The sequence below is a fragment of the Schistocerca serialis genome, chromosome 5, assembly GCF_023864345.2.
Source record: "Schistocerca serialis cubense isolate TAMUIC-IGC-003099 chromosome 5, iqSchSeri2.2, whole genome shotgun sequence".
Classification (NCBI taxonomy): domain Eukaryota; kingdom Metazoa; phylum Arthropoda; class Insecta; order Orthoptera; family Acrididae; genus Schistocerca; species Schistocerca serialis.
The window spans coordinates 608,551,419-608,576,231 of NC_064642.1; the positions used below are offsets into that span (position 1 = coordinate 608,551,419).

General features: G+C 37.7%; 1 protein-coding gene across 1 annotated transcript in view; it reads left to right on the forward strand.

Annotated features, from left to right (window-relative positions):
* Positions 1 to 6,769, forward strand: part of LOC126481364 (vesicle transport protein GOT1B) — a 28,293-nt gene extending 21,524 nt beyond the window's left edge. Inside the window, exons 4-5 of the mRNA XM_050105073.1 lie at positions 4,073 to 4,154; positions 5,751 to 6,769. Of these exons, the coding sequence (XP_049961030.1) occupies positions 4,073 to 4,154; positions 5,751 to 5,795 (127 nt within the window). The 3' untranslated portion in view covers positions 5,796 to 6,769. The remainder of the gene's footprint in view (positions 1 to 4,072; positions 4,155 to 5,750) is intronic.
* Positions 6,770 to 24,813: the final 18,044 nt, after the last annotated feature.

Consider the following 24,813-nt stretch of genomic DNA (forward strand, 5'->3'; position numbering starts at 1 on the left):
TAAAATCTAAGCCTAGAGATATACTGTCAGATATTTTGGAAAAATGTAATTCACACAATCCCAAAGACGGCAAGGGCAGGCAAGTGTGATAAATGTTACACAGTGTAAAGGCTCATACTTCAAAAAACTGGCAAAAATAATATTCAGAAGAATTTTGAAGAATGGGATAGAGAAGTGAGGATCCTTTATATTAAGATTGTGTCACCTTTCGAAAGGGTAGGAGCACCAAAGAGGCAGTTCTGACATTGTGCTTAATAGTGGAAACAAAACTGAACAAAAAAATCAGGACATGTTAATAGGATTAGTCTACTTGGAAAAAATGTTGGACAATGTAAAATGCTGCAAGATGTTTGAAATTCTGAGAAAACTAGCACTAAGCCATAGGGAAAGTTGAGTAATATACAATATATGCAAGAATCAATGACAGAACAACAAGAATGGAAGATCAAGAACATAAGAATGGAAGATAAAGAATAAAGTGCTCAGTTTAAAAAGGGTGATTGAAGAAACAGTGATGGAACTAAAAGAAAGATTCAGGAGTGAGATTCAAATTCAGTGGGAAAGGATATCATTTATAAGATTCGCTGATTATATTGCTATCTGCACTGAAAATAAAGAAAAATTAAAGGACATGTTGAATGGAATGAACAGCTGTAATAAGCAGAGAATATGGGTAGAGAGTAAACCATAGAAAGGCAAAAGTAATGAGGAATAGCAGAAATAAGGTTATTGATAAACCTAACAAAACAGTAGGGACTATGAAATAGACAAAGTTCAGGAATACTGGTACCATTCAAACAAAATAACACATGATGGATGGATCAAAGAGGACATAAAAAGCAGATTAGCACAGGCAAAGAGGGTGTTTCTGGCAAAAAGAAGTCCGCTGGTATCAGACATTTGCCTTCATATGAGGAACAAATTTCTAGAAATGTATGTTTGGAGCACAGCATTGTAGGTTAGTGAATCAAGGACTGTGGGAGAACTCAAGAAGAAGAGAATCAAAGCATTTGAGATGAGGTATTCTAAAAGGCTGTTGAAAATTAGGTGGACTGATAACGTAGGGAATGAGGAGATCCTCCATAGAATCAGTGAAATAAGTAATGTTTGGAAAACAATGACCACATGAAGGAACAGGATGACAGGACATGTGTTAAGGTGTCAGGGAATAACCCCTATGGTACTAGTGGGAGCTGTAGATGGTAAAAATTGTTGGGGAAGACAGAGATTGGATTATATTCAACAGATAATTGAGGACATAGGACAAAAAAAGACAACTTTCTTTTGTTGCTTGCTCTATGTACAGGTGGCCTAACATTGGGACATTTAGGTATAGAAACAGCTGAAGTTGCAAGATGCACTTTTTATTTAATTGATGACTAGTTTCGGGTTTCCTAGTCTCCAGTGAAATAAGAAGTTAAACTTGCAACTGTGGCTGTTTCTGTATTGAACAGGTTTCCATCATGCTGGAAAACCTTTGGTGTGTGTGTGTGTGTGTGTGTGTGTGTGTGTGTGTGTGTGTGTGTGTGTGTGTGTTGGGAGGGGGGAGGGAGGGAGGAGGCTGGGGAAGATTACAACCTTGTCTTCTATCTCAACTACTGCTTGCCTTTCATATTCTGTGACTTTCATAACTGCACTTCGGTTTCTGTATAATTTGTAGCTAATTTTTTAATCCCCGATAACTTCAGAATCTCAGAGACTTCCTAGTCAACAAAAGCTTTTCTAAATCAGATGCTGTAAATGTCAATTTTAAGGTTCTTTAACTTGGCTTCTAATTTGAGTTGTAGTGTCAGTACTTCCTCACTTGTTCTTACATTTATCCTGAACCCAGACCAGTCTTGTCTGAAATCAACTTCTGTAAGTCATTCCATTTTTCTGTAAGTAATTTATATTTTGCAATCATGACATTTTAATCTGATTTTTGACAGTAACTATTTAACATGACATATTAATGTGCATCTGTTTCTCTGTTGTCCTTATGCTATAGTAAATTTAATTAGAGTCTATCAGACTAGTAGTTGTAAATTTTAATGGTCTTGAACACAATAAAATGTAGTCACTAGTCGAGAGTTTCACTTCACTAGCAATTATTCTCAAATAATGGTTCACTGTAATTAGGTCCTAAGCACTGTGTTAACGACAATAACATTGTTACTAAGCGTAACTTGTTAATTTCCAGTGAAATTGGTGCACCGTCATAAAATATCTTTTAAGATAACACTGAACTATTGTGACTGATACTTTAAATATCCTTATGTAGGATACATTTTAAATTTATGCATATTGTTTCTCTCAAGGCTTTGCAGGGACACCATAATTTCTGCTTTCTGGCGTAAGATAAGAATGTGTTTTAAAGAAAACTATTTAATTGCTTTGAAATAGCCCCATTTGATGAAACTTGTTGTATTGAAAGGACACAATTCAAGAGTGGAAAAACAGTTGTGCCCATACATGAGATAACAAATAGTTCCACAACAATGTGAACTGTCTTCTCTTTATCAGCATTTATCTATTCCCTTCATCGCATAGTTCCATTCTGTTTGTCAGATGTGTCTTGGTGTTTTACAGTACTATGCGGGTGGTGGTAGCCCTGAAAGATTACCTTTATATATTATTTTTAAGTGACAGTACAGAATCCTTATTAGTTTTTGGGGATAGGATTTGCAGTTGGGTATGCTCTGTTTATTACGAGATGTTTACTTCTTACGTTAAATATTAAATGTTGAGTTGTAGTTGTGGATAAAAGCTACATGCCACACTGTTGTTTCAGTGAATTCTGCTAAACTGTGTTGGTTGATAGTACAAATATGTAACACTTACAGCAACATATTTGGAAAGAGTTACTCATGATGTTGGATTTGATGACTTCACAGTAATTATTGAGTGAATACTTCTATGTATGTCTGCATACTGACTGTCATCATCTTATTGACATGAAAGTGAATGATGTGGCATAATGGTTAACATACTTGATTCTTATTTGAGAGCATGTAATTTAAAATCATTACACAGCCATTCAGATTTAAGTCTTCCATGATTTCCCTAAAATTGCTCGAAACAAATTCCAAGGTTTTCCATTTGAATGAAATGTGACAGTTTCTGTTCCACAATTTAATATTGTTGTCAATCTCAAATGATCACATCATAGATAGCGTGTTAAATCCTATCTTCTGTCCTTTATGACATGAAATTGTGGCAGAGGAAACATTTGAGTTGCAAACAAAGGAACAGTGATTGAAAGTTTAAGTGCTGCAACCAACAAACAAAATTCCTCATTTCAAAGCTAATGATACTTGTTTTCTGTTGTAATTAAAGGATTATATTCATTGACTTCATTTCCCCACAACACATCATACATTATGAAACTTCATAATTTTCGGCATACCATTTGGAACAACTACAGAAGCAAATCTTTGCAGGACTTTGGTGTCATATGTGATAATGTACTCCCACATCCCACCAAGGAAACATAGAACTTGTTGCATGGCAAATTCTCCTTGCGTATGTTTGATTATCCTATATACCTGGCTGTTCCAACACTGCCCTATAGAGATGGGTGCTCCTCATCTCACCCTTGGGCAGGAGCAACTAGTCTTGGCTGTCCACTCCCAAAACTTCCTTTAATTTTTTCTCTCTTTGTTACTAACACTAACCAAGTAAATTAACTGATAATTTATTTGTCAGCAATGTGAGCAGTTTGTTGCACTTCCTGGCTAAGAGTCCTCAACTCTGACTTACAGCTTTGGAACTTTAAATGACAGGGCAATATTCTCTCTCTCTCTCTCTCTCTCTCTCTCTCTCTCTCTCTCTCTAAGAAGTCAGCCACAGAGATCAGGAGTTTTGTGTCAGGTATGACTGGAGTATGAAGCAGATGTGGATTCCCTCTATAGAAAGGTTTTGTCCAGAAGTCGCGCACATTTATTTTTGTTTGCTATTGGGTTCTTATTCTTTTAGGTGAGCTATCATTACATATTTGTGTTAGTTTCATTTCAAAGTATTACAAAAGGATAAAACAAAGTTTTTAAATGTTATTTTATAGTGTTCACTTTCTTCTTTTTTTTTCTTTTTTCAGTGGCTTCTTTCCTGTTGCAATCAATTTCCTACGAAGGGTACCAGTTCTTGGAACAGTATTAAATCTACCTGGAATTAGAGGGGTATGTGGAGCTGAATAATCATGTTGTTTCTCTTTATTTAACATCTGTTGTGCTTTAATCTTTAAGATTAAAAATGTGTGTGAAATTTTAAATATTGTTGAAAATTTGTTGAAAACTAGTAGGAAATTTTAAATGTTGTTGAAGATCTGTTGGTATGTCTTACTTATGTAGTGTCGATGATAGTGGATATAACAGAAAATTTATTAGAAAACTATGAAGCACCAAAATGTTGAGCACATGCCTAAAGGAACATTTATCTGATCAGTCACTTTTTTGTGGTTTCGTTAATTTACTCCAGGATGGTGTCATTGACCTGGCATAAGTGGGTACCTATGTTACAAGTCAATGCACAGTATCCAAATGTTGAGTTTTAGTAGTCGTGGAACATAACACTTGGACATAAAAAAAATTCTTATGTGAGGAATATTGAAAGTAGATTCTCTCCAGACAGCATTAAAAAGGTTCATTGGCATTTTTTGACACTTGGTCGGGTATAAAAATTCCTGTGTTCGTCCAGCTCAAAAACTGAACCACAGGGTCAAACACTTTGTTTATGTATGTATTTATTTTTTTACTTTTTCCTTTATGATGATTGGTTGTGTATTCAGATATCATTGGTATATGTATAAAGACAACATTTTTTTCTTTGCTTTCAAAACAGTCCAGATGGAAAATTTAATTTTTAAAATATTATTGGGATTTTGGCTGCAATTAAACCCAAAAAACCATTGTTTACTGTGTAAAAGAATACACAAAGCATATAACATACTCATGACAACCATGTATTTAAAAAAGAATTATTGTTGTATTAAAAGTATATGATTTTGCATTTTCAGGGAGCTTGTAAAAATTTACTTTTTTATATTTATACCTTACAAATTAGTATTTTCAATATTAATACTCATTCATTGTGTATGAACACTGTCACAGTTTATGCTATTATTGGTAAGGTGTGCCAAAGACAAGAAACTGGCTGTGTTAGACATAAATGTAATTCCTGCAACGAGGAAGTTGTGTATTAATTTCTCAGGTCTTTCTTTATACATGCACTGAAAAGAAAGAGGGAAACAGAAAATAAGGATCACAACTTAAGCAAATTTAGTCATCTCATGATATACATTCTTCTCTTTGTTGTTAGTTTTGCTCCTCAATTAACACTCAAACTGGTTGCTGGAACTGTATTCACTTTAGAATTACTTAAGGAATGCCATGAGTAGTTACATGAGAAGTTGCAGAGCAGAATAATGTTGTATCTTGCTCAGAACACTTTAAAATAGCAAGTTCACTGATCTTGCTCGCTTGTACGCATCACTGATTAAAGATAGAACTAAATGTTTTCAGGAAGAACTGTTCTATGTTTTCATTTTGGTTTACTGAAACAAATTGTTAATGCATCTCATGATGATGTGCAACACTTTCAACATGCTGAAAACTTTTTGTTAATCAATTTAGATGAATACTTTATGCAAACAAATTTTAAGAGTGAATCTTGCTGTGGCCAAAATATGTCCTTTGAAAATAAAATGTTAAACATTAAAATTGTAGTTGTTGTTTATATATTTTAATCATACTGATGATTTTGCATCATTTTTCCAGATTATTGACAAGCTGGCAGGAGACTCCTCAAGGACAATGGTTTGACAGCAAGATTAACTTTGCAGTGAGCAACTTGCAATGTGCAGCACTTTGAAAGTGTGGGAAGTTTTGTGTGATACTGTGTGAAGGTTTTTGTGTGTACTTTAAGAAAAATTTATGCGCGGTGTCGTCATTGAATAATGGTGAAGCAGTAGTGTAACATGATGTGAAGCCGTTCACAATGACACTTGAAAATGCTTGCCTTCCTGAGTGTTCTTGGGAGTGTTAATTGTGACATTCCTTCGGAGTGTTGGAGAACATTTCTCACTATTGACACATATTCATGTTTCTGTCATGTAAATATGTGCAATCCTGCTTGAGATTTTCGTGGTGGCAGTGGAGTCACTGCTGCTACATATGATTGCTAAGTGGTGTTATCAGGTACTTACTTGTTATATGCACAGTCATAAGCTCAACATTTTTATGATCTGTGATATACACAGTGATGAGTGGATATAAAGCAGCATATTTTGTGCTAATGTTTTATACAATCTGTTTCTCTTAGTGAATTTTCCAGTGTTTTCTGTGAGTTCCATCAGTTGTAATGGAAAGATTTAACTGCAAGTGCAAAGACCGGTATTACAAATGTATTGTAAATTGTAATCATCTCCTCATGCTCGTATAACTGTGCATCCAAACACTGATACATATCGTCAATTTCTGATGTAATAACATTCCCTTTTTGTGTGCATAAAAGAATAAATTATCTGTCAGTATTGTTCTGGCTGTGTGCTAAACACACTTTAATTTGGGTATGAATATCTCATTTCTGAATTAATTTTGTGTAATTACCAGTAAGTAGCATTCCCACATAACAGTACTTCTAGCAGATTGTGATTGCTTTCTCCAGAATGTATCACATCATAGAAAATTAAAACCATGTTGTGCAAAATTTTACCTGCCATGTAACGAAATTTAAAAACCACATGCAGTGGGATGGTTTTGTTGTACAACTAAATAAAAGTTTAATAACAGTCCAACTTTCTTGGAAACATTATGCTGTGCTATTAGCGCAGAGACACAGCCCTATATGTGTATTCTAACAGTGAGTTAACACTTGAAATTTTCAGGAATGGAGGAAGTATTTATTTCTCATTGAACTGCATTTACAAATATGCAAACTGATTTTTTGTGTAGCAGATACAATAAATTATTTTTAAGTTTTTTTGAGACAAACTGAATCGTCCTATGAAATTTTGAGTGAGATCATCATAACTTCCTGTGTAGAACAGTCTTCCTCTTATTTGTAATGGAGTCCAGTAATATTTTGTTTAGAAAAGATTTTGTAATTACAAGGCACTTTGTGGAACCATTTAAATGAAAAATTCTTTTTGGGGAACAGGCTCTATTGAAAAACATGCTGTGACACTTTTGTGTACTTTGATTTGTAATTTTATAGCATGATATTGCACTATCACATATTGGAAAAAGAAAAGAAACCAGTGCAGTTTGTGTGAAAAACAGTTGTGAACAAGTTATATGAATATTTCTTTGTTGAATAGATTTTGCATTGATTTTCTGTAAAAAGACTATTTCTCTATCCTTTGACATTTTAGTGGGTTCATAACAGGAAACTTATTATTTTGTCAAGTTCAGATCCATGCGTCGTCATCTGCTTTCTCTGCAGTATATAAAATGTTATTTTTAGGACAACTTATTGATTGTACTTTGTGCAGTATGTAGAAAATTGAGCAAAAATCGCAATAGGTTGTGGAACTTCAAAACTTCATCAAGGTACCTTTCACTTGTTAAAAGAAATCCAGGCGTAATACTGAAAGTTGATGACAAGTTAAAACTATGTGCTACCAGTACGCAAACCAAGCAAACCTAAAGAACAGACTCAGATCTTCAGATCACCATCATATCTCTCCTCTAAACTTTGCAGAGGTTGTTCCGCAAAGCTGTATTAAGTGTAAAAATATCTCAGAAACATCTGCATGTATCTGATTTAGTTGAATTGTCCATTATATACATTTTCCCAAGGGTGCTAATCCTACACTTAGAGGAGCCCTTGCTCAATTTAGTGCAGTTATGCGCTAAGGCTCAGTTTATCCATGGGGTACGCCTGTATGGCTTAATCAATAGCACACTGTCCACAAAATCTAGGGATTCTGATTTGGGTTGCAGTGTGGCATACAGTCTTAACTTTCACAAACGTTCAAATTCCTGCTGTTGCCTTCAAATTTTGGAAACGTAAGCATATTCAGTTATAAGTTGCTAGCTTGTTAAATAGGCCCCTTTAGCTTAATACTACCATTTATCAGAATGAATCCTTCATAGGCTAAAAATATTATGTTGTAGGGAATTAAGAAATGAAAATATGTGAAGTATATAAGATTCAGTTTTAGTAGCATTAACTGCAGATGTTTATTTTTATTGTAAAATTACTTTGCATTCAGTTTCGGCAAGAGATTGAGAATATCTGCATTTTACAAAGCTTACCATCTTTCCCCAGTGCCAAAAATGTGGTTTCTTTTATATCAGTAATTGCCACAAATTTCTTACATACAGAACTGTGTGTAAAGAACAGGATGTACTGTGTTTTATTGCTGTAGCTTCTCCAAAGCATATAATTCATTGTATTACACATTTTCTGCTGAGCGTCTGTAACAATTATGGTTGTATGATGTACAACCAAAAGTCTGTAAAATAATGTGATACAGTCGTTAATGTGTCTGTAAAGATATGACGCTAACATGGAATGCTGCAGAACACCACACATTACTGTCCCAGTACTCATTTCTGTTATCCAACAGTGTAAAGATGTATTGTGCTTCCTCCAGTTAAAACTGAAATTAATTCTATTCCTTACTCCAAATCTCATAGAAGCAGCTTCTGTTCTGTTATGAAGGTACCTAGTGGCAGCCATTTTCATGAATACTGTCCATTATGTGGCATTATTGCATGATCAGTTGAAAGGCTGTTCTTAAAACCAGACAGTGAATTGCACTGAGAAATGTCTAATTTTCTGTTATACAAGGTGAACCAGAACTCCACAGATAAACTTAGAGTTGCTGGTATGAATCAGAACAATAAAAAAGTCTAGTGAATATGGGCTTGAAAGTGCATACCTTAAGAGCTGTGGTACTTTTTCACTAGAAGAGGTGTTTCACACTAACAAAGAACAAAAAGTGTTTATAGCTCCTAATATAGGAACATAAGAGTGCATTTTTACTAGACGTTTTTTCACATTTTTGTCCATACTACCACCTCCTAAAGTTTGCCTGTGGAGTTCTGGTTCACCCTGTATATTATCATCCCTCTTTACATTAATTATTAGGTCGCTCAGTTTAAGGCTGCGTTTACAGTGGTACAACAATAGTTGTCAGATGCCATCACCAGAGGTCGTCTGTATTGGGTGACAGCTTGGTCATGGTGCATCCGATCTCATTTGTCAGTTTTTGGCTGGGTTGAGCAGGTTATGTTAGGCTAGAATCTAGTCTATGTATGTAGTAAGTTAAATTGTAATTTCCAAAGGGTGGGATGGATACCACGACACATCTGTGCTTGGAGATGAGTGCTGTAATGCGGTGTTTGCTATTAAAAAGATGCCTAATGAGCTATATGTGGCTCGAAAAGTAATGTATGCTCTGTCTTCAGTTATTAGAGAAGTTTTATGAAATACTCATGTATTACAAAAATATGTAATTTCAATTATACATCACACTAAGGATCTCTCCAAAATAAGTTGTTCAGAATGTGATTGATTATGCTACAGTGGTGACTTCGGTGTATAAAGGTTTTGCCAATGATGTTATGTGCACATAATCCTTAATTTACTTGGTGAAAATAGCTGTTCCTTGTATACGATGACTGGACTAAATTTGTATGTAAGTAATCATTAATGAAAAATAGGTTTGTGATTTCACAGCAGCTCACATTATTCTAAAAACGGTTTATATTAATGCAATACTGGAAGTAGGTATATTCAGATAATCAGATTCTAGTAATGGAAATGTCACTGCCCTTTAACCACTTGCCCACTGGATTTGAGAAAGGATGAAACAAGATTTCTGGTGGTTATTTCAGATTGAGTTTTACTTTTAATAAGGAAACCCAACTATATTACAGTGTCTTTTAGGGATTGTATGAAGCATTGTGTCAAAATATGGTATTTGAGGTGCAAGATTTAAAATATTAACTTTCAAATTATTATTTAGAGCATGGTAAATAACATCCAACATATCACAAAAAACTTTGAAACTGTGCATTTTAGAACGCATTAAAGGCCTAATCACTGGAAAGACGTGATCTGCAGAATTGCATCTTTAATGTGAGTATCGGATTTCTTAAAAGAGCTCAAATCACACCTCTAGGCAAGCACTAGAAATCTGTTTTGCTGAAATTATTTCAAGTTCTGCAGAAATGTGTCAATTAACCTTCAGTGACTGCAATTCAGCAAACCGTACTTGTGAAAGACAAAGTCTGGAATAAGGTACTCTGTACACTTAAAGCACTGTAAAGTAGAAAAACATATGTGCACCACATTTGCAAACCATTTCATGGAACAGAATGACCAGAGTTCTGGCATAAAAATGCCAGACAGCTAATGTTCACCTACCACAACCCAATAAGTTCCACTACAGTACCTTTAGTTGTAAGATACACCATAATAATCTAAAGCTAAAATTTCCCATAAAGATTTTGCCTACTTGTGGCTTCCAATAAACCTGCAATTTCAATCCAAATATTCAGAGTTGTATCCCGATTATAATATTTTTCATCCTCAGGATGCTACAAACTATTTCGTTGACCAAACATATCAGTTTCCCACAGTCCATGTTTTATGTCGTGTCAGTTGTTATGTTTGGAGAAAAAAAATAAATAAATAAAAACTGATTTGAGTTTTGCCAACTGTCTTGTGAAATCTGTATTTTCAGGTGACAAGTGATTTGAAAATACTGGCCATCTTCGGATGATGGTTGTTGGTGGAATCCACCAATATTGGTGCCATTGTGACCACAGCCTAAAGCTGTTGCCACATGACAGTGCTGTCGAACATCAACGTTGAGCATGTCGAGTTCAACGTGCTGCTGAACGCTCAGAAACGAAGCGACTTGTACATACAGTGCATGGGCCCCAACATGGTATACACGATTGCAGTGCACTCCAGTGGCAGTTGTCGGCCGTATCTGGCTCATAAATAATATTGTTTAGGAAATGGGTGGGCATTAAGATTCCCATATTAGTCTAATATAATTTTTCTCCCATGTCCATATGTTAGTCAAGTTTTTCTGTCTGTAGTATATATAAATACAAATTTAAATAGCTGTGAAAATAAGGCAATAGGGAAAGTAACGTGTCCAGTCAGTAAGGAGATCAGCTTATAAAAGTTCCATTATAAATAGTCCTATACCAATTTGCAGTAGTTCTCAACATAAGATAACAATTATTTCATCATTCTACCTTATTAGTAAAACCTTTAGGTCATTCTTATATGATCACTGTTTCTACACAGTAGCAGGATCTTTACATGTGAATTGCAAAACTTATAAGGAAAAAGGGCAAAATGTCTTACTGCAAGTAGTGCGAAGTGCCCTATAGATTAAGCAAATCAAACTAACTTTTCCCTCAAAAAGAGCACCCTTATATTTACATAGCATCGAATATTATAGTAAGTATGTATATTAAACTGATGAAGTATCAGAACCTATTAAAAAAGTGAAGGTCAGAAGAAAAAAAAAATTTAGTTGTCATGGGATGCGAACCACCAACACTTCCACAACCATGGCTGTTCAAGGACCATATCCAGCTTGCTAGCTTATTACTGTACCTTGAAAGTTTTATTATAGCTATATTACTAATTGAAATTTAATTATAGCAAATTGTACCAAGAACAATGCATTTTTAATGGATCCCCAACATGCTGTTGATTTCAAATGGCCTACTCTCAAAATACACTAGTTACAATAATACTTTTCCCACGAATATGATGTTTCTTGTCATTTTATTACAGTGAATCATACAATTAAAGGAGTGTGTTTGGGAGCTACCCAGTTACTGGTGCTCAGAAATGGCATATATACATATGGGCCTCAACTGCAAGCCAATACGGTGCCTCAGAACTCTGCACTGAAGAGAGATGGCATGCATGTGACATTCTGCCTTCTCATTGGTAAACGTTCAATCGCACGTTCAATATCGTACATGCTAGATATTGCTCTGCACGTTCAGAAGGACTTCCCATCACACTATTCTACACTATGTTGTCGGAGACTTGGCACGCTCAATGCTCAATATTCGGATGCAGGGTCTGTGTGACAACGGCATAAGGCTGTGTTCACTGTGGCACTGACAAGAGTTGTCAGGCACTATTGCCAGAGGTCAACTGATAACATCGGCTGGCAGTGTGGTCATGGTGTGTCCGATCTCCTTCATCAGTTTTTGGCAGGCTGAAGGAGGCTAGGTTAGAATCTATTCGATGTATGAAGCAGTTTAGGTTTTAACGTCGTAGGGTGGGGTGGATACCAAAATGCTTCTGTGCCTGCATACGAGTGTTGCATAGCAGCTTCTGCTATTAGAGACACGCCGAACTCGCGTGATTGAGCTTTCCTGTCTCGTAAAGAACCTGGCAAGTACTATACGCTCTCTCCTCATTTATCAGAATAACCAGACAAGTTTTATGAATATATGAGACGATAGAATCATTGTTACATAAATTGAGATAATTCGTGGTGACCTCGAGAAGCAAATTATAAACACTCTGTTTCACTGAAGTTGTGCAGACATACATCAGGTAATCTGCAATGACTGTTGTTTAGCATGCAAGTGAACGACGAGCATGAAGTGTAGCACGGAAAAGTGGAAATACGTACTGTACTCCACATTTGCAACTATTTCATATTAACAGAATTACTACCCTACTGGCATAAAATGCCATTAAGCAGTAATAATAATTTGTAGACAACTAATGACAACCTACCACAAAAAAGATTCAGTACAGTAGCTATATGCGTATAAGATATGCCCTCCTCTGCACTTGAGCAAATTATGTTTTGAGGTTATAATTGATGCCTAAAATTTCCAATAAAGATTCCGCCTATTTGAAGTTTCGAATAAAACTGCGATTTCAGTTCATAGATTCTGAACTATATCCTGATTATGATATTTTCATCCTCAGGATGCCACAAACTCGCTCTTTCTTGGACTTAACTTATCAGTTTCTCAAGTTCCATATTTCCTTTGCGAGAACATTGGTCGATTTGACCAAAGAAAACTAACTGATTTGAATTTCACCTATTATCGTCTGAAGTCTGTAAGATAAAGTCAGCTGTTGTGTGGCTGCGCACGTGATGTATTGATTTGGAAAGATTGGCCTTTTCTGGCTGATGTCTGTCGTCCATGAAATCCATTGATATCAGAACCACTGTGACCGAACACAAGTGGTAGACCATTGAATAGTGGAAGACGATGTCCATAGAACACTGGTTCGAATCCAACACAAAAGAATATTTTAACTTATTTATAAAGGGACTCGACAGTCCTCTCATATGAAAAACAAATCACAATTACAAAACTTCACCACACTGATCAGAAACAGAACATTATTGTTTTCCTTGCTGTTTACGTGTGCTTACATTTGCAAGCGCCATTTGCACACCTCATGTTCAGAAAAATATTTTCTAGTTAATGTGACCCCAAACTTTTTACTTGATTAGAAACAATGTTTTTTAATTATAATAATAATAATTATTATTATTATTCCTGTTATCCAGCTATAATCTTTATTGTTTAAACTTTTGAAGTTTCATTATCTTACATAAATATGAAGTAAGTCTGCTTCAGACACTGATTTTAGTTTACACTTACAGACATCATAACCCTTACATTTGTGTTACGTGTATGCTGTACATGCTTTGTATCTCATCATCCTACATCCTGTTGTGTTGTGGGCATATGATGATATCTTCAGTACTAGCAATTCCTTCCAAAAAACTGAATTGTTTGCTCAAAAAGTAAATGCATTTGTCCTCAGTTGTCGATTTCTCAGACAAGCTTAATGTGAAGCTATACATCCCACCATCAAAACAACTGCTACTATCAATTCTTGCTAAAGCTATTTTTGTATTTTGTGTAAAACTTTTGAAAATATATGAACTTCCTGGGAATCTAACATGTGACCTCTTTGTACACTGTCAGGTGTGCTATCCTTTGTGCCATCGAGTGCTTGCTTTTGGTACAAGATCTCTGCTGAGTACCTTCTATAGCAGAAATCAGCACAAAAATTTGCCAAGAATAATTTTATAGTGTTTTGAGCCATAGCTAATGACTGATAGTCGACAATCTAGTTGTAATATACAGACCCATTTGCAAAAGTTCTGAATTTCCTTAGTTTTGAATAAGTTTAATGATGCTGCAGGGAGCAGAGACAAGAATGTCCATTGTGGCACATAATCGCCGCTCAAAATGGATGGAGCATAAACGTGTCAACTTCCACAAGGTTTCCACTATCAGCATTCACAAAGTTCCTTTCTATTGTTACTTAAGTCATAAATGTGTTTTTTGCCACTGAATAGGTAAAGTGTTTGCAGAAAAAGTACATAAAAACATTGTAACTTCAGCTAACACATCCTATAACACATGTATAGCTTTGTGTTACTCTTAGTCTGTGACATCACCAGAGTGTCAGCCAGTAACACAGCGCGTTTTCAGTCTCATGGCCAAATCTTGATATTTAATAATTTATAAGCTTTAATTACATAAAAATAACAGGTCTTTAGGTAAATAGTCCACATAAATGCTATTTGAATGTTATAATCAATCAGAATAACAACAATCCAAACCATATTTTTAACATAGGAACATTGCCTATTCCCAAACAGGATTGATGCTATAGTTGTACTTCACTCAAAATGAGGCAGACAAGTTATAATTATCCATAGACCTATCAGCCTCCTCCTCTGTTGATAAATTTACAAAAAGTCACATAGATAAAAAATTTAATTAAAGAAACAAGGTAGCCTTGAAGCTGATATAGCATAATAGAGCACAAACAAGTTTTTAATGAAAAGACTGTGAATGTACCATTTTGACTGTGATGTACACTTGAAGCGGCACAGAGTTTTTTTGTAAGCACATTTTGGCTAACACAGGACGCCAAGCCCTTGCAATACTACTTTTTCTGTGTCATAAATCTAACTCTCTGACACTCCACTCCCCAGGAGCTCACAATTCTTTTGTGCTTATGTGCATGATAAGCAAGGAGTCCTGAACAGTTGCAATACTCCTTCTCTTCCAATGTTGCAATTTTATTCTGTGACTGTACCTTCTCTCTGATTTGGTCCGTTGGGTGGCTTCCCTGTTGACAGTCTGCCTTTTTTCATTGATTATATTAAATTTCAGCCTCCAGTTGCATAAGCAAAGAAACTTTACCTAGGTTTCGGCTATAATAATGTAGCCTTCTTCAGAAATATCACAATATAAAATTAAATTAAAACATGCCAGATATTGGCCTTGTCAAACTGGCATGTTTTAATTTAATTTTATATTGTGACATTTCTGGAGAAGGCTACATTATTATAGACGAAACCTAGGTAAAGTTTCTTTGCTTATGCAACTGGAGGCAGAAATTTAATATAATTACATTTTACAGCTGCTGACTCTGCTGCACCATACTAAAAATATTCAAATTTTTCTCTGATGCTGACTAAGGTTACTTATTGAAACTTCATTTTTTACCCCATTGCCACACATTTGGCTAAACTATGTTCTGACCCCAGAACCAGATTTTACCTCCATTTTTGCTCCTTCAAAATTGTTGTGCTATGTAGATCATCCACCATCCCAGATGCCATCCATTGTGCAATACTGTCTTAAGCACCTCTTGTGCGAGAGATCAAATTTGGTGCCCAAAACTGCATTAGGCAGTCTGTTGTGTGTGTGTGGGGGGGGGGGGGGGAGGAGGCAGATAAAACAGATCAATTAAATGTGGAAAGGTACGACCCAAAGGCTCTCCCATCTCTGGCCATGGCAAGGGAAGAAGTAACTTAAGTAGAAATGGTGAGAAATAATCTCCACAGTACCTAGTTTGTACCTTTTTGGGTGCAAACCATTGTTCTTCATTGAAAACATTGAAGAAACATATGGAGAAGTAGTGTCCATTAACAAAACATGAAGTGGGTACATCCTCACTAAAACAGTGGTACTTAAACATTCACAGGCAGTGCTCTCTTGTGAAACCTTCAGTGACATCCCATTCCCCACCACCACCACCACCACCACCACCACCACTCGTGCCTCAACAAGATTCAGGTTGTTAATTTCATCAAGGTCTAACGTTACAGACAACCACGTTCAAATTTGGAAAAACAGGTTATCCATTTTTTCCCATATCCAGTGCCAGTGCCAAAGGATAATTGAGTGGATGCTGGAGCTTTCTTTGGCTTTTTAAAGGGGTGGATTACCTGAAAAGATCAAAGCAGTTACTTAAAAGATACAATATCCTTGATAACTTTTCATGTTCTGGGCCAGAGAAAAATATGAACACTTACATCCAATTCAAATGACCATTAACTTTGTAAATGAAGTAATGAAGGGTCCATCAATAGCAAAGGTGAAGTCATCTGCTTTCCCTTCAGTATCAGACCCTGTTGGCCACCTGACTGCATGTGTATGTGAGGTGTACAGGATCCTCCTTTCCCCATGCCTTCCCCCCCCCGCCCCACCCCCCCCCACCCCAACCCCCACCCCACTTCAGCAGAGGGGACCTTGGTTCCCACATCCCTGCCTCAAAAGAGTCATTCTCAAACGACTTTCCACAGCAGAGGGCCACATTCCTTTGAAACTTCTTGACAGACTAACACTACCTTGCAGCCGAACATCAGCCAGTGCACTATGAAGACACAGGCATGGATAGTAAGACAGCTTGTTTGTCCTCCCTTCCTTACATACAACAAAGGAACCCCCATCCACAGTTAAAACTTCACACGAAAAACAAAGAGAACGAGAAGAAAGAAAATAAGAAAAGAGAACAATGGCAAAGGTGGACTGGTGGCCCCAGTTGCATCTGACTCCAACACCACTGATGCTGAATGTCACTTGCAGACATTTTAAGTGATAAAGTTGTACTTGATAAGCGTTAGTGGCTGTGCCTTTTATCATGCAGACAGTTATGGGTATTACTGTCTGTAATGCTTATCTCCCTCCAAACAGGGATCTTACATACTACAGGGTAGGTTACCTGACCTGTCAGCTCCACGTTTTCTCTTCGTGGGCAATTTCAATTCCCACTACCCATTGTGAGGTGGTGTCAGAACATCTCGTTTATGTGCTCTAATAGAACAAGTTGACTTTTACTAAACAGTGACACACCAATTCATTTTATTGGGGCGCACAGAATACATACAGCTGTTGTCTCTTGATCCGTCTCATCAGCCTATGTTCCTCAATCCAATTGACAAAATTTTTGAGAATGATAGTTTCTTGAATGTCATGACCCTCACACACAGCAACTCAACTGAGGGCCCTCGATAGTGGACCCTCAAGAAAGCTGATTGTCATGCTGTAAATGGTGTTCTACCATCCAAAGCTACTCTACTAGGGAATATGGATGACTTAATACATGACACAACCATTTCAATACTAAAAGCGGCAAAAATTCCCCTTTCTTTGGGAACATCTTGTGTGAAACCTGTCCTACAGTAGACAAATGGAATATCTAAGGCATTCATAGATTGTAGGTGGGTGCTCTACTGACATAAGGATCACCCATCATTGGAAAATCTTTTTGGCCTTCAAAAGGCTTTGTACCCAGGCATGATACCTTACAAAGCACCAGAAGAAAGAATGTTGAGAAAGGTGTGGTGCTAAAGTAGGGACCCATACCTCTTTTTCACAAGTGTGGGCTGAGTTGCAGTGTAAGTATGATCAACAGCTAATAACCACTATTTTCACTATCCTTTTTGTCAGTAATATTCATTCTGACCTTACTGTTATCACAGAACACTTTGTGGTATACTTCACTCGAGCATCTGCTTGTAACAATCATCTCAGTCTCCTATCCACACAAGACAGGTAGAGGATAAGAAACATTCCTTTGCTAACCATTGTCTGGAACCATATAACAAACCTATTGGAACCTATAGGAACTCCTCAGCACTCTGTCCCATGATCATGGCATGGCCCCAGATCTGATGGCATCCACAGTTAAATGCTCCAATGTCTAACTGTGGATTACTGATACCACGTACCTTTGATCTTCAATCATGTTTGGTGTGAGGACGTGTTTTTGACCAAGTGACGGGAAAGCATGGTTGTCTTAGTTTTAAAACTGGTTATAAACTTGCTTGGAGTAGACAGCCATAGACCCATCAATCTCACAAACATTCTGTGTAAGCTGCTTGAACAAATGTTGGACCAATGGTTGTGTTGTGCATCTCTTTGAGACAGGGTGCATTTTGACTTAACAGCCATTGTGGATTTAGGTAGAGCCAATCCACAATTTACCAGTTAATTCAGCTAGCCTACTATAAAGACAGCTTTTAGCCATCTCCAAATGTCCCAGCACTATCTTTTTTTATTTAATTGAGCCTAGTAGACCTCAAGGCATTGCCACAGCTTTACCACACTCTAGAAGTGGTGTTTTTGTGACCCTCTCCCAGTTTTTGTTAAGACATTTTTGTCTGGTTGTTTCGCATCAAGAGTTGAGACTATAGTACCCTCTATATACAATCTCTCAGAATCTCTCCAGAACATGGCCTTTTCCTGATGGCAAATATTTAACTTGGAGAGGCTGTGGTGCTTATGGATTTGCAATCTATGTGTGTGGATGACTTAAGTAATAATTCCAGTTCTATGACTGATGACTGTCAGTTGCAATGTGCCATCAGGAAGCACAATCCTGCACTCACTAACCTCTTCCAGTTTTCCACTGCAGAAACATGTATTATGCACTTCTGCCAATACAGAACTGTTCATCCACTTCCAGAACTTTACCTTTATAATGAATTGTACAGTGAGCAAGACAGAGGATACTTTTGGTAGTTATGCATCTGTGCAAAGCATTAGTCCTGCCCCAACTGGACTATGAATGTCTGGCTTTTAGAACAGTGGCCCCTTTGACGTTACAGCTACTGTATCTGGTTCACCACTGCACCTTTTGAATGAGCCCTGCGGACAGTCACCTCTTCCACAGACCAGACACCACCAATTACTTACTCAGTGATGCAATAGGTGTCTGCAACTAACCTGAACACCCAATACCAAACCACCAAATCCTCTTCCCCTAATAGAGAAATTTTCCTCTCACAAAGGTGACAGAGGTCTGGTGTTCCAATAGCATTTTCTTGGGAGTCTCCTCTCTGACCTCTGTCTTCCTTCATTGAACACTCTTGTTGTAAAGTTCTCTTGATGAACCCCCCATCCCAATGGGATTTTGAAAAACCTTGTGACCCTATTTGGGCAATATGTGTACCAACACTTAATAAGAAATATGGTGTTGATTCAAGCTAAGTATACCCAGGAATATGCACATAACATTTCATCAGGATTCAAAACTGAATGAATCTGCCAAGGATCTTTCTATCATTAGAACTATCCTCCGAAGCCCTGGAGAAAATTTTGGGATCATTAAACTAGGAAACTCAATGAGTATGTGTTAATGGGATATTCCTGAACCAACTTGCTAATGACATTGCACAAAAGAAATTAACATGGGATTAAAAATTACCTGAAGTTTTCAAAATGATGTTTCTTAAATGTAGTTCGAAGACTGGTTTGATGCAGCTCTGTTTGCTAGTCTGTCCCACGCAAGCCCCTTCATTTTGCTGTAACTAGTGCAGCCTACATCCATGTGAACTCTCTTAACTGTAGTCAGATCTTGGTCTCCCTCTGCAATGTTTACCTCCCACAATTCCCTCTATTGCAAAATTGATTATTTCTTGGTGCCTCAGAATGTGACCTGTTAACTAATCCCTTCTTTCAGTCAAGTTATGCCATAAATTTCTTTTCTCATCAGTTTGATACAGTACTGCTTCATTAGTTATCCACTCTACCAATCCAGTATTCAACATTCTTCTTGTCTGAACTGTTTGTTTTCCACATTTCCCTTCTGTCCAAGACTACATTCTAGACAGAAAAGACTCCCAGAAATTCAAAATTTACATTCATTATTAAAAAGTTTCTCTTTTTCAGAAAGTATTTTCATGTCATTGCCAGTCTGTATTTATATCCTCTCAACTTTGGCCTTTGTCAGTTATTTTGCTGTCCAGATAATAAAACTGATCAACTACTCTTTGTGTCGCTTTTGCCGATCTATTTCCCTGAACATCACCAATTATGTTACATTCCATTACTGTTTATGAGATGAGAAATTTACATCAATGTGTATATTAGTTTTATTTTGTGACAGTGAGACACAAAGCTGTAATCGAAAAAAAATTAAGGACAGGTTATTGTGAATTATCAGGGAGACAGGAATACACCTAAAAGGATCAGCTGAGAAAGATGCAGTAGTTAATAGAATAGATGTAATTGTTCATAGAATTTTTTAAAAAAATGCCTCAGTTGCCAGTAATGTCTATTTATTGCATGTCCAATTTTTAAGCCTAAAACTTTATTTTCAGGTGCCACCAAATTATTATGGGACCACTACATTCTTTAAACCAAGAAGCTTATGTCCATGAATCAGTTTGATTTTAAAAAGCATTGCTTGTGCAAAACTCAACTTGCTCTTCACTCACATGATGTACTGCAAACTATGGATGAAGGACAATAGGCAGAGACCATATTTCTAGATTTCCAGAAAGCATTTGACACGGTGCCCCATTGCAGGCTGTTAAAGAAGGTGTGAGCATATGGAATAGGTTCACAGATATGTGACTGGCTCAAAGACATCTTAAGCCGTCAAAACCGGTATGTTGTCCTCAACAGTGAGTGTTCATCGGAGACAAGTATATTGTCTGGAGTGCCTCAGGGAAGTGTTGCAGGAATAAATGATTTGGTGGACTCGGTGGCAGTAATCTGTGGTTGTTTACTGATGATGCTGTGGTTTATTGTAAGGTGTTTAAGTTGAGTGACTGTAGCAGGATACAAGATGATTTTGAGAAAATTTCTAGTTGTTATGATGAATGGCAGCTACCCCTAACTGTAGAAAAATGTAAATTAATGTGGATGGGTAAGAAAAACCTGTAATTTTTGGATCCAATACTGACCTGCTTGACACAATCATATCATTTAAATATCAGGGTATAATGCTGCAAAGTGATACGAAATGGAACAGTGTGTGAGGATTGTGCTAGGAAAGACAAAAGATTGACTTCAGGTTATTGGGAGAAGTCTAGGAAGGTGTGGTTCAACTGTAAAGGAGACCGCATACAGGATGCAAGTGTGACCTGTTCTTGAGTACTGCTTGAGTATTTGGGATCCATCCAAGGTTGAATTTGAGGAAGACATGCAATTCAGAGGCAGACTGCTGGATTTGTTACTGGTAAGTTCAAAGAACAAGCAAATGTTACACATATGCTTTGGGAACTCAAATGGGAAACCCTGGAGGGTAGGCAACATTCTTTTCAAGCAATGCTGTTGACAAAATTAAGAGAGCCGGCATCTGAAGCTGAGAATGATTCAGTTGCCTCCAACATACATTGTGCATAAGGGCCATGAAGATAAGCTATAAGAAATTAGGTCTCAAATGGACGTATGTAGAAAGTCATATTTCTCTCTTTCTATTTGCTAGTGGTACAAGAGAGGAAATGGCTAGTAGAAATAGAGGCTGGTACCCTCTGCCGTGTGCCGTCAGGTGGACTGCGGAGTATCAATGTAGAGGTAGTGGTAGAGGTAGAGTAGATGTAGATGTAGATGTAGATGTGTGGCAGTCGTGCCAGTCAGTCACAGGGAATCACATCCACAGTTACTGAACACATGGAACTTAGGACCAGCAATTGCATTGCCCACTTCGACAGCACAAATGGAAGTAATAGTGATTTTTGAAACTTTGTTAAGTAGGCTGCAAGCATCTGCCAGTTCTTAGCAGTTTCATGAGTCAAAAAACCTGTGACAATTTGTGTGACTCTTCTTTGAATATGTTCAGTATCACCCGTTAACCTCATTTGGTATGGATTCCACACACTTAGGCAATGGTCTCTGTTACGCCACACCAAGTTTCCATAAGCCTCCTCTCTATAGACTGACTGCCAGTGTCCTGTAGTATGTTGCCTACTTTACCTATGACATGAAAGAAAACAGTTCAGGGTCTAGGCACCATTGAACAGCAGTCTCCTGAAACTTGGCATTGGTTCTGTGGTGGTGACCAGACAGGTGCTTCCTTAAATAGGCTGAAAATCACTTGGTGTGGATCTAGGCTGTATGAAGGGTGTTCCAGTTCAGTCTACCGGACAATGTGACCAAATTGTGCACAACCGAGATTGCGTTTTGTAGGTTGTTGATCGTGCAGCTTTGCACTTGTCATAAGCAAGCCCAGTCATTTCCTCTGAATCAGCATCTGCAATTATTTCAGCATGCCAGCATAAGACTGTGGCACTTACAATATCTCCATGGACATGGAAATTCGTCTACAGCACACACTGTGTATCAAAGAAGACTGTGCTTTTTAACTTTCTTCACAGATACGATTGTTTTGAACATATGGGGAGAGATGAGGTATCCCCATGAAATTGATTTCTCCATCGCAGATGATCACATGATGATGTAATGCACCCATGTTTCCTCCCCTGTTGTGACATGGCACAGGAGTGGAACACTCTCCATCTGATATGCAAGAGCATGATGCACAGCAAAATTCATGACCAATCATTAAGGACATCAGCATCTTCTACATTATATAAAAGTTATATTGCACCATCATTCTCACTTTTTTGTAAAACCCTAAGGGCATTGTTATTAGATCATTGCTTCTAACCAGTAGCAGAATTTTTAGAAGTGAAATATATGTAAAGGGAAATAGTTATAATGGGATTTGGAGCCAGAGGTGGAGCACCAGGATGGTAATCAGGACACACTGAAGTCAGATTGTGCTGGTAAGTGACCCACGTGCTAAGTGGACCACCACTCCCATGTCAAGGCCTCCCACATCACAAAACCGGGCCAGTCATCAGAAAGTACTACAGCCCGATTTGCTGCCAGTTATTACAACTGGTCATTGCCTCTATTCCAGATAATTCAGTGTGAGACACTAACACCGACACTACCATAAAGTCAGTGGGTAGCAGCAGAATTTAAGCCCACCTGAACCACTCCACTAGCACTTTTTAGCAGCTGGGCGGTTATGTGATGTCAAGCTTATGCTGCTCAGCACCATGTTCATGTCACAGACATATTTCCCACCATTAGGGCACAAACTGCTGCCTAAGCATCTGGGTGCCAGGAATGCAATGTGAGGGTCCAGACACTTCCACATGATGCAGCCAGACATTCTCTCAGCAATTGCTGCTGGCCACACCTTCCACAGCTGGGGAATCCAAGAGTCTAGCAATGCAGCAACAGCAGCAGGGTGTATGGTCAGCAGCCAGGTGCCAACACACTGGGAAAGCCCCCCCCCCTTCCCCACCCACACACACATATGTAATGTCTGGTTTTCTAGGGCATCAAGTAATTGATGGACTACCTCTGCCAGCCCACTGATCTGGGAACTCATCAGCCGAGAATTCCCTCGTAATATTCACAAAATGGTATTGTGAACTATCTTGTTTAAAGATCACCTACACACAAGGAACGTCATCTGCTATGGAGTCCACAAGGCTACTATGCAAGTGTTCACGTGAACATATCAGTTACATGCCTGTGCATGTGTTACCAACTGCTACAAACATACACAGAAAACATTTTGAGTTGCCATGCTTGTAGAACCACATGTCAATAAATATCTGAATTACATCTTAAGTTATTACATTTTTTGTTTAAATGTCACATGATGCACCCATGTTTTGTTTCCTGTGCAGGAATGGAACACCCTTTGCTTGGTACTGAATTGAGTGCCTGAGAGAGATACCCACATCTTTATTCTGGTCTGAGTGTTTTTGCAGTAACCAGTGAGAACTATTCATCTGGTAGTCCAATGCATTGTGCATGCTATCCACTACACTGCAAATATGTCACAAGAATATAGTGATCAGCCTGCATCAATCCTCCGACATGGCACATTTGCAAGCTGAGGTGGATGTGCTTGGCCACACTCACCTTTCCCCATCTTGCCAATTTTTTCTGCCTTTATAAAATTCTTGGCACTGAAACCACATGTGTTTCCTTGACATTGCACTCATTCTGTTAACTTCCACTAGTTGGTGATTAATTCCAGATGGAGACATTTTCTTTGAACACAAAAACTTTATTACACTTTGCCCTGCAGTCACTGACTATGTATCTGTCAACACTTCCACCTTGAAAATGTCTTGGTATGTTAACTGCTGAACCATCCACACATAATATAAAATCAGGAACACTGATTTAGTAACTATTTGGTGTAGGTAATAATCCATTATTAGGCACTACTTTAAAATTTTGAGTAAAAAGTTGTTTGTTTCTTGTAGTAAATCTGAGGATTCCGAAATGTAATGCAGAACTTACAGCCTTTTTGCTAGTCACTGTCCACTGCCACCTGTCCCCTTTCCCCATCCCTGCTCTTACACCAGCACTAGACAGCCTTCTATTCCACCTTTCCAATCGCCTTACCCCACCCCTCAACCCTCCTGACTGCATCTAGTAGCCCTACCCTCTCCCCCCCACCCCCATGTGCCACAAGCAGCACTACTCCCTCTCCCACGCTGGTATCTCTCATTCTCTCCACCCCATGCCAACCTCCTCCTTACCCCCACCACTCAGATTGCTTCTCCCATCAGGTGTAGTTGCTTGCAATCCAGCTTCAGTGGCCAGAAACATTGGTCATGTGTGTATGAGCTGTGCTTGCATGAATGTGCATGTGTTTTCTATGTTAGAAGAAGGCCTTCTTGCCAAAAGCTCACATTTATTGCAGTCTTTTTGCTGTGTTTGTCTGTGACTCAACATCTCTTCTACATGGCAAGCAGCAATCTATCTTTTTCATAATAGTGTAGTATTTACATTAGTTTATTTT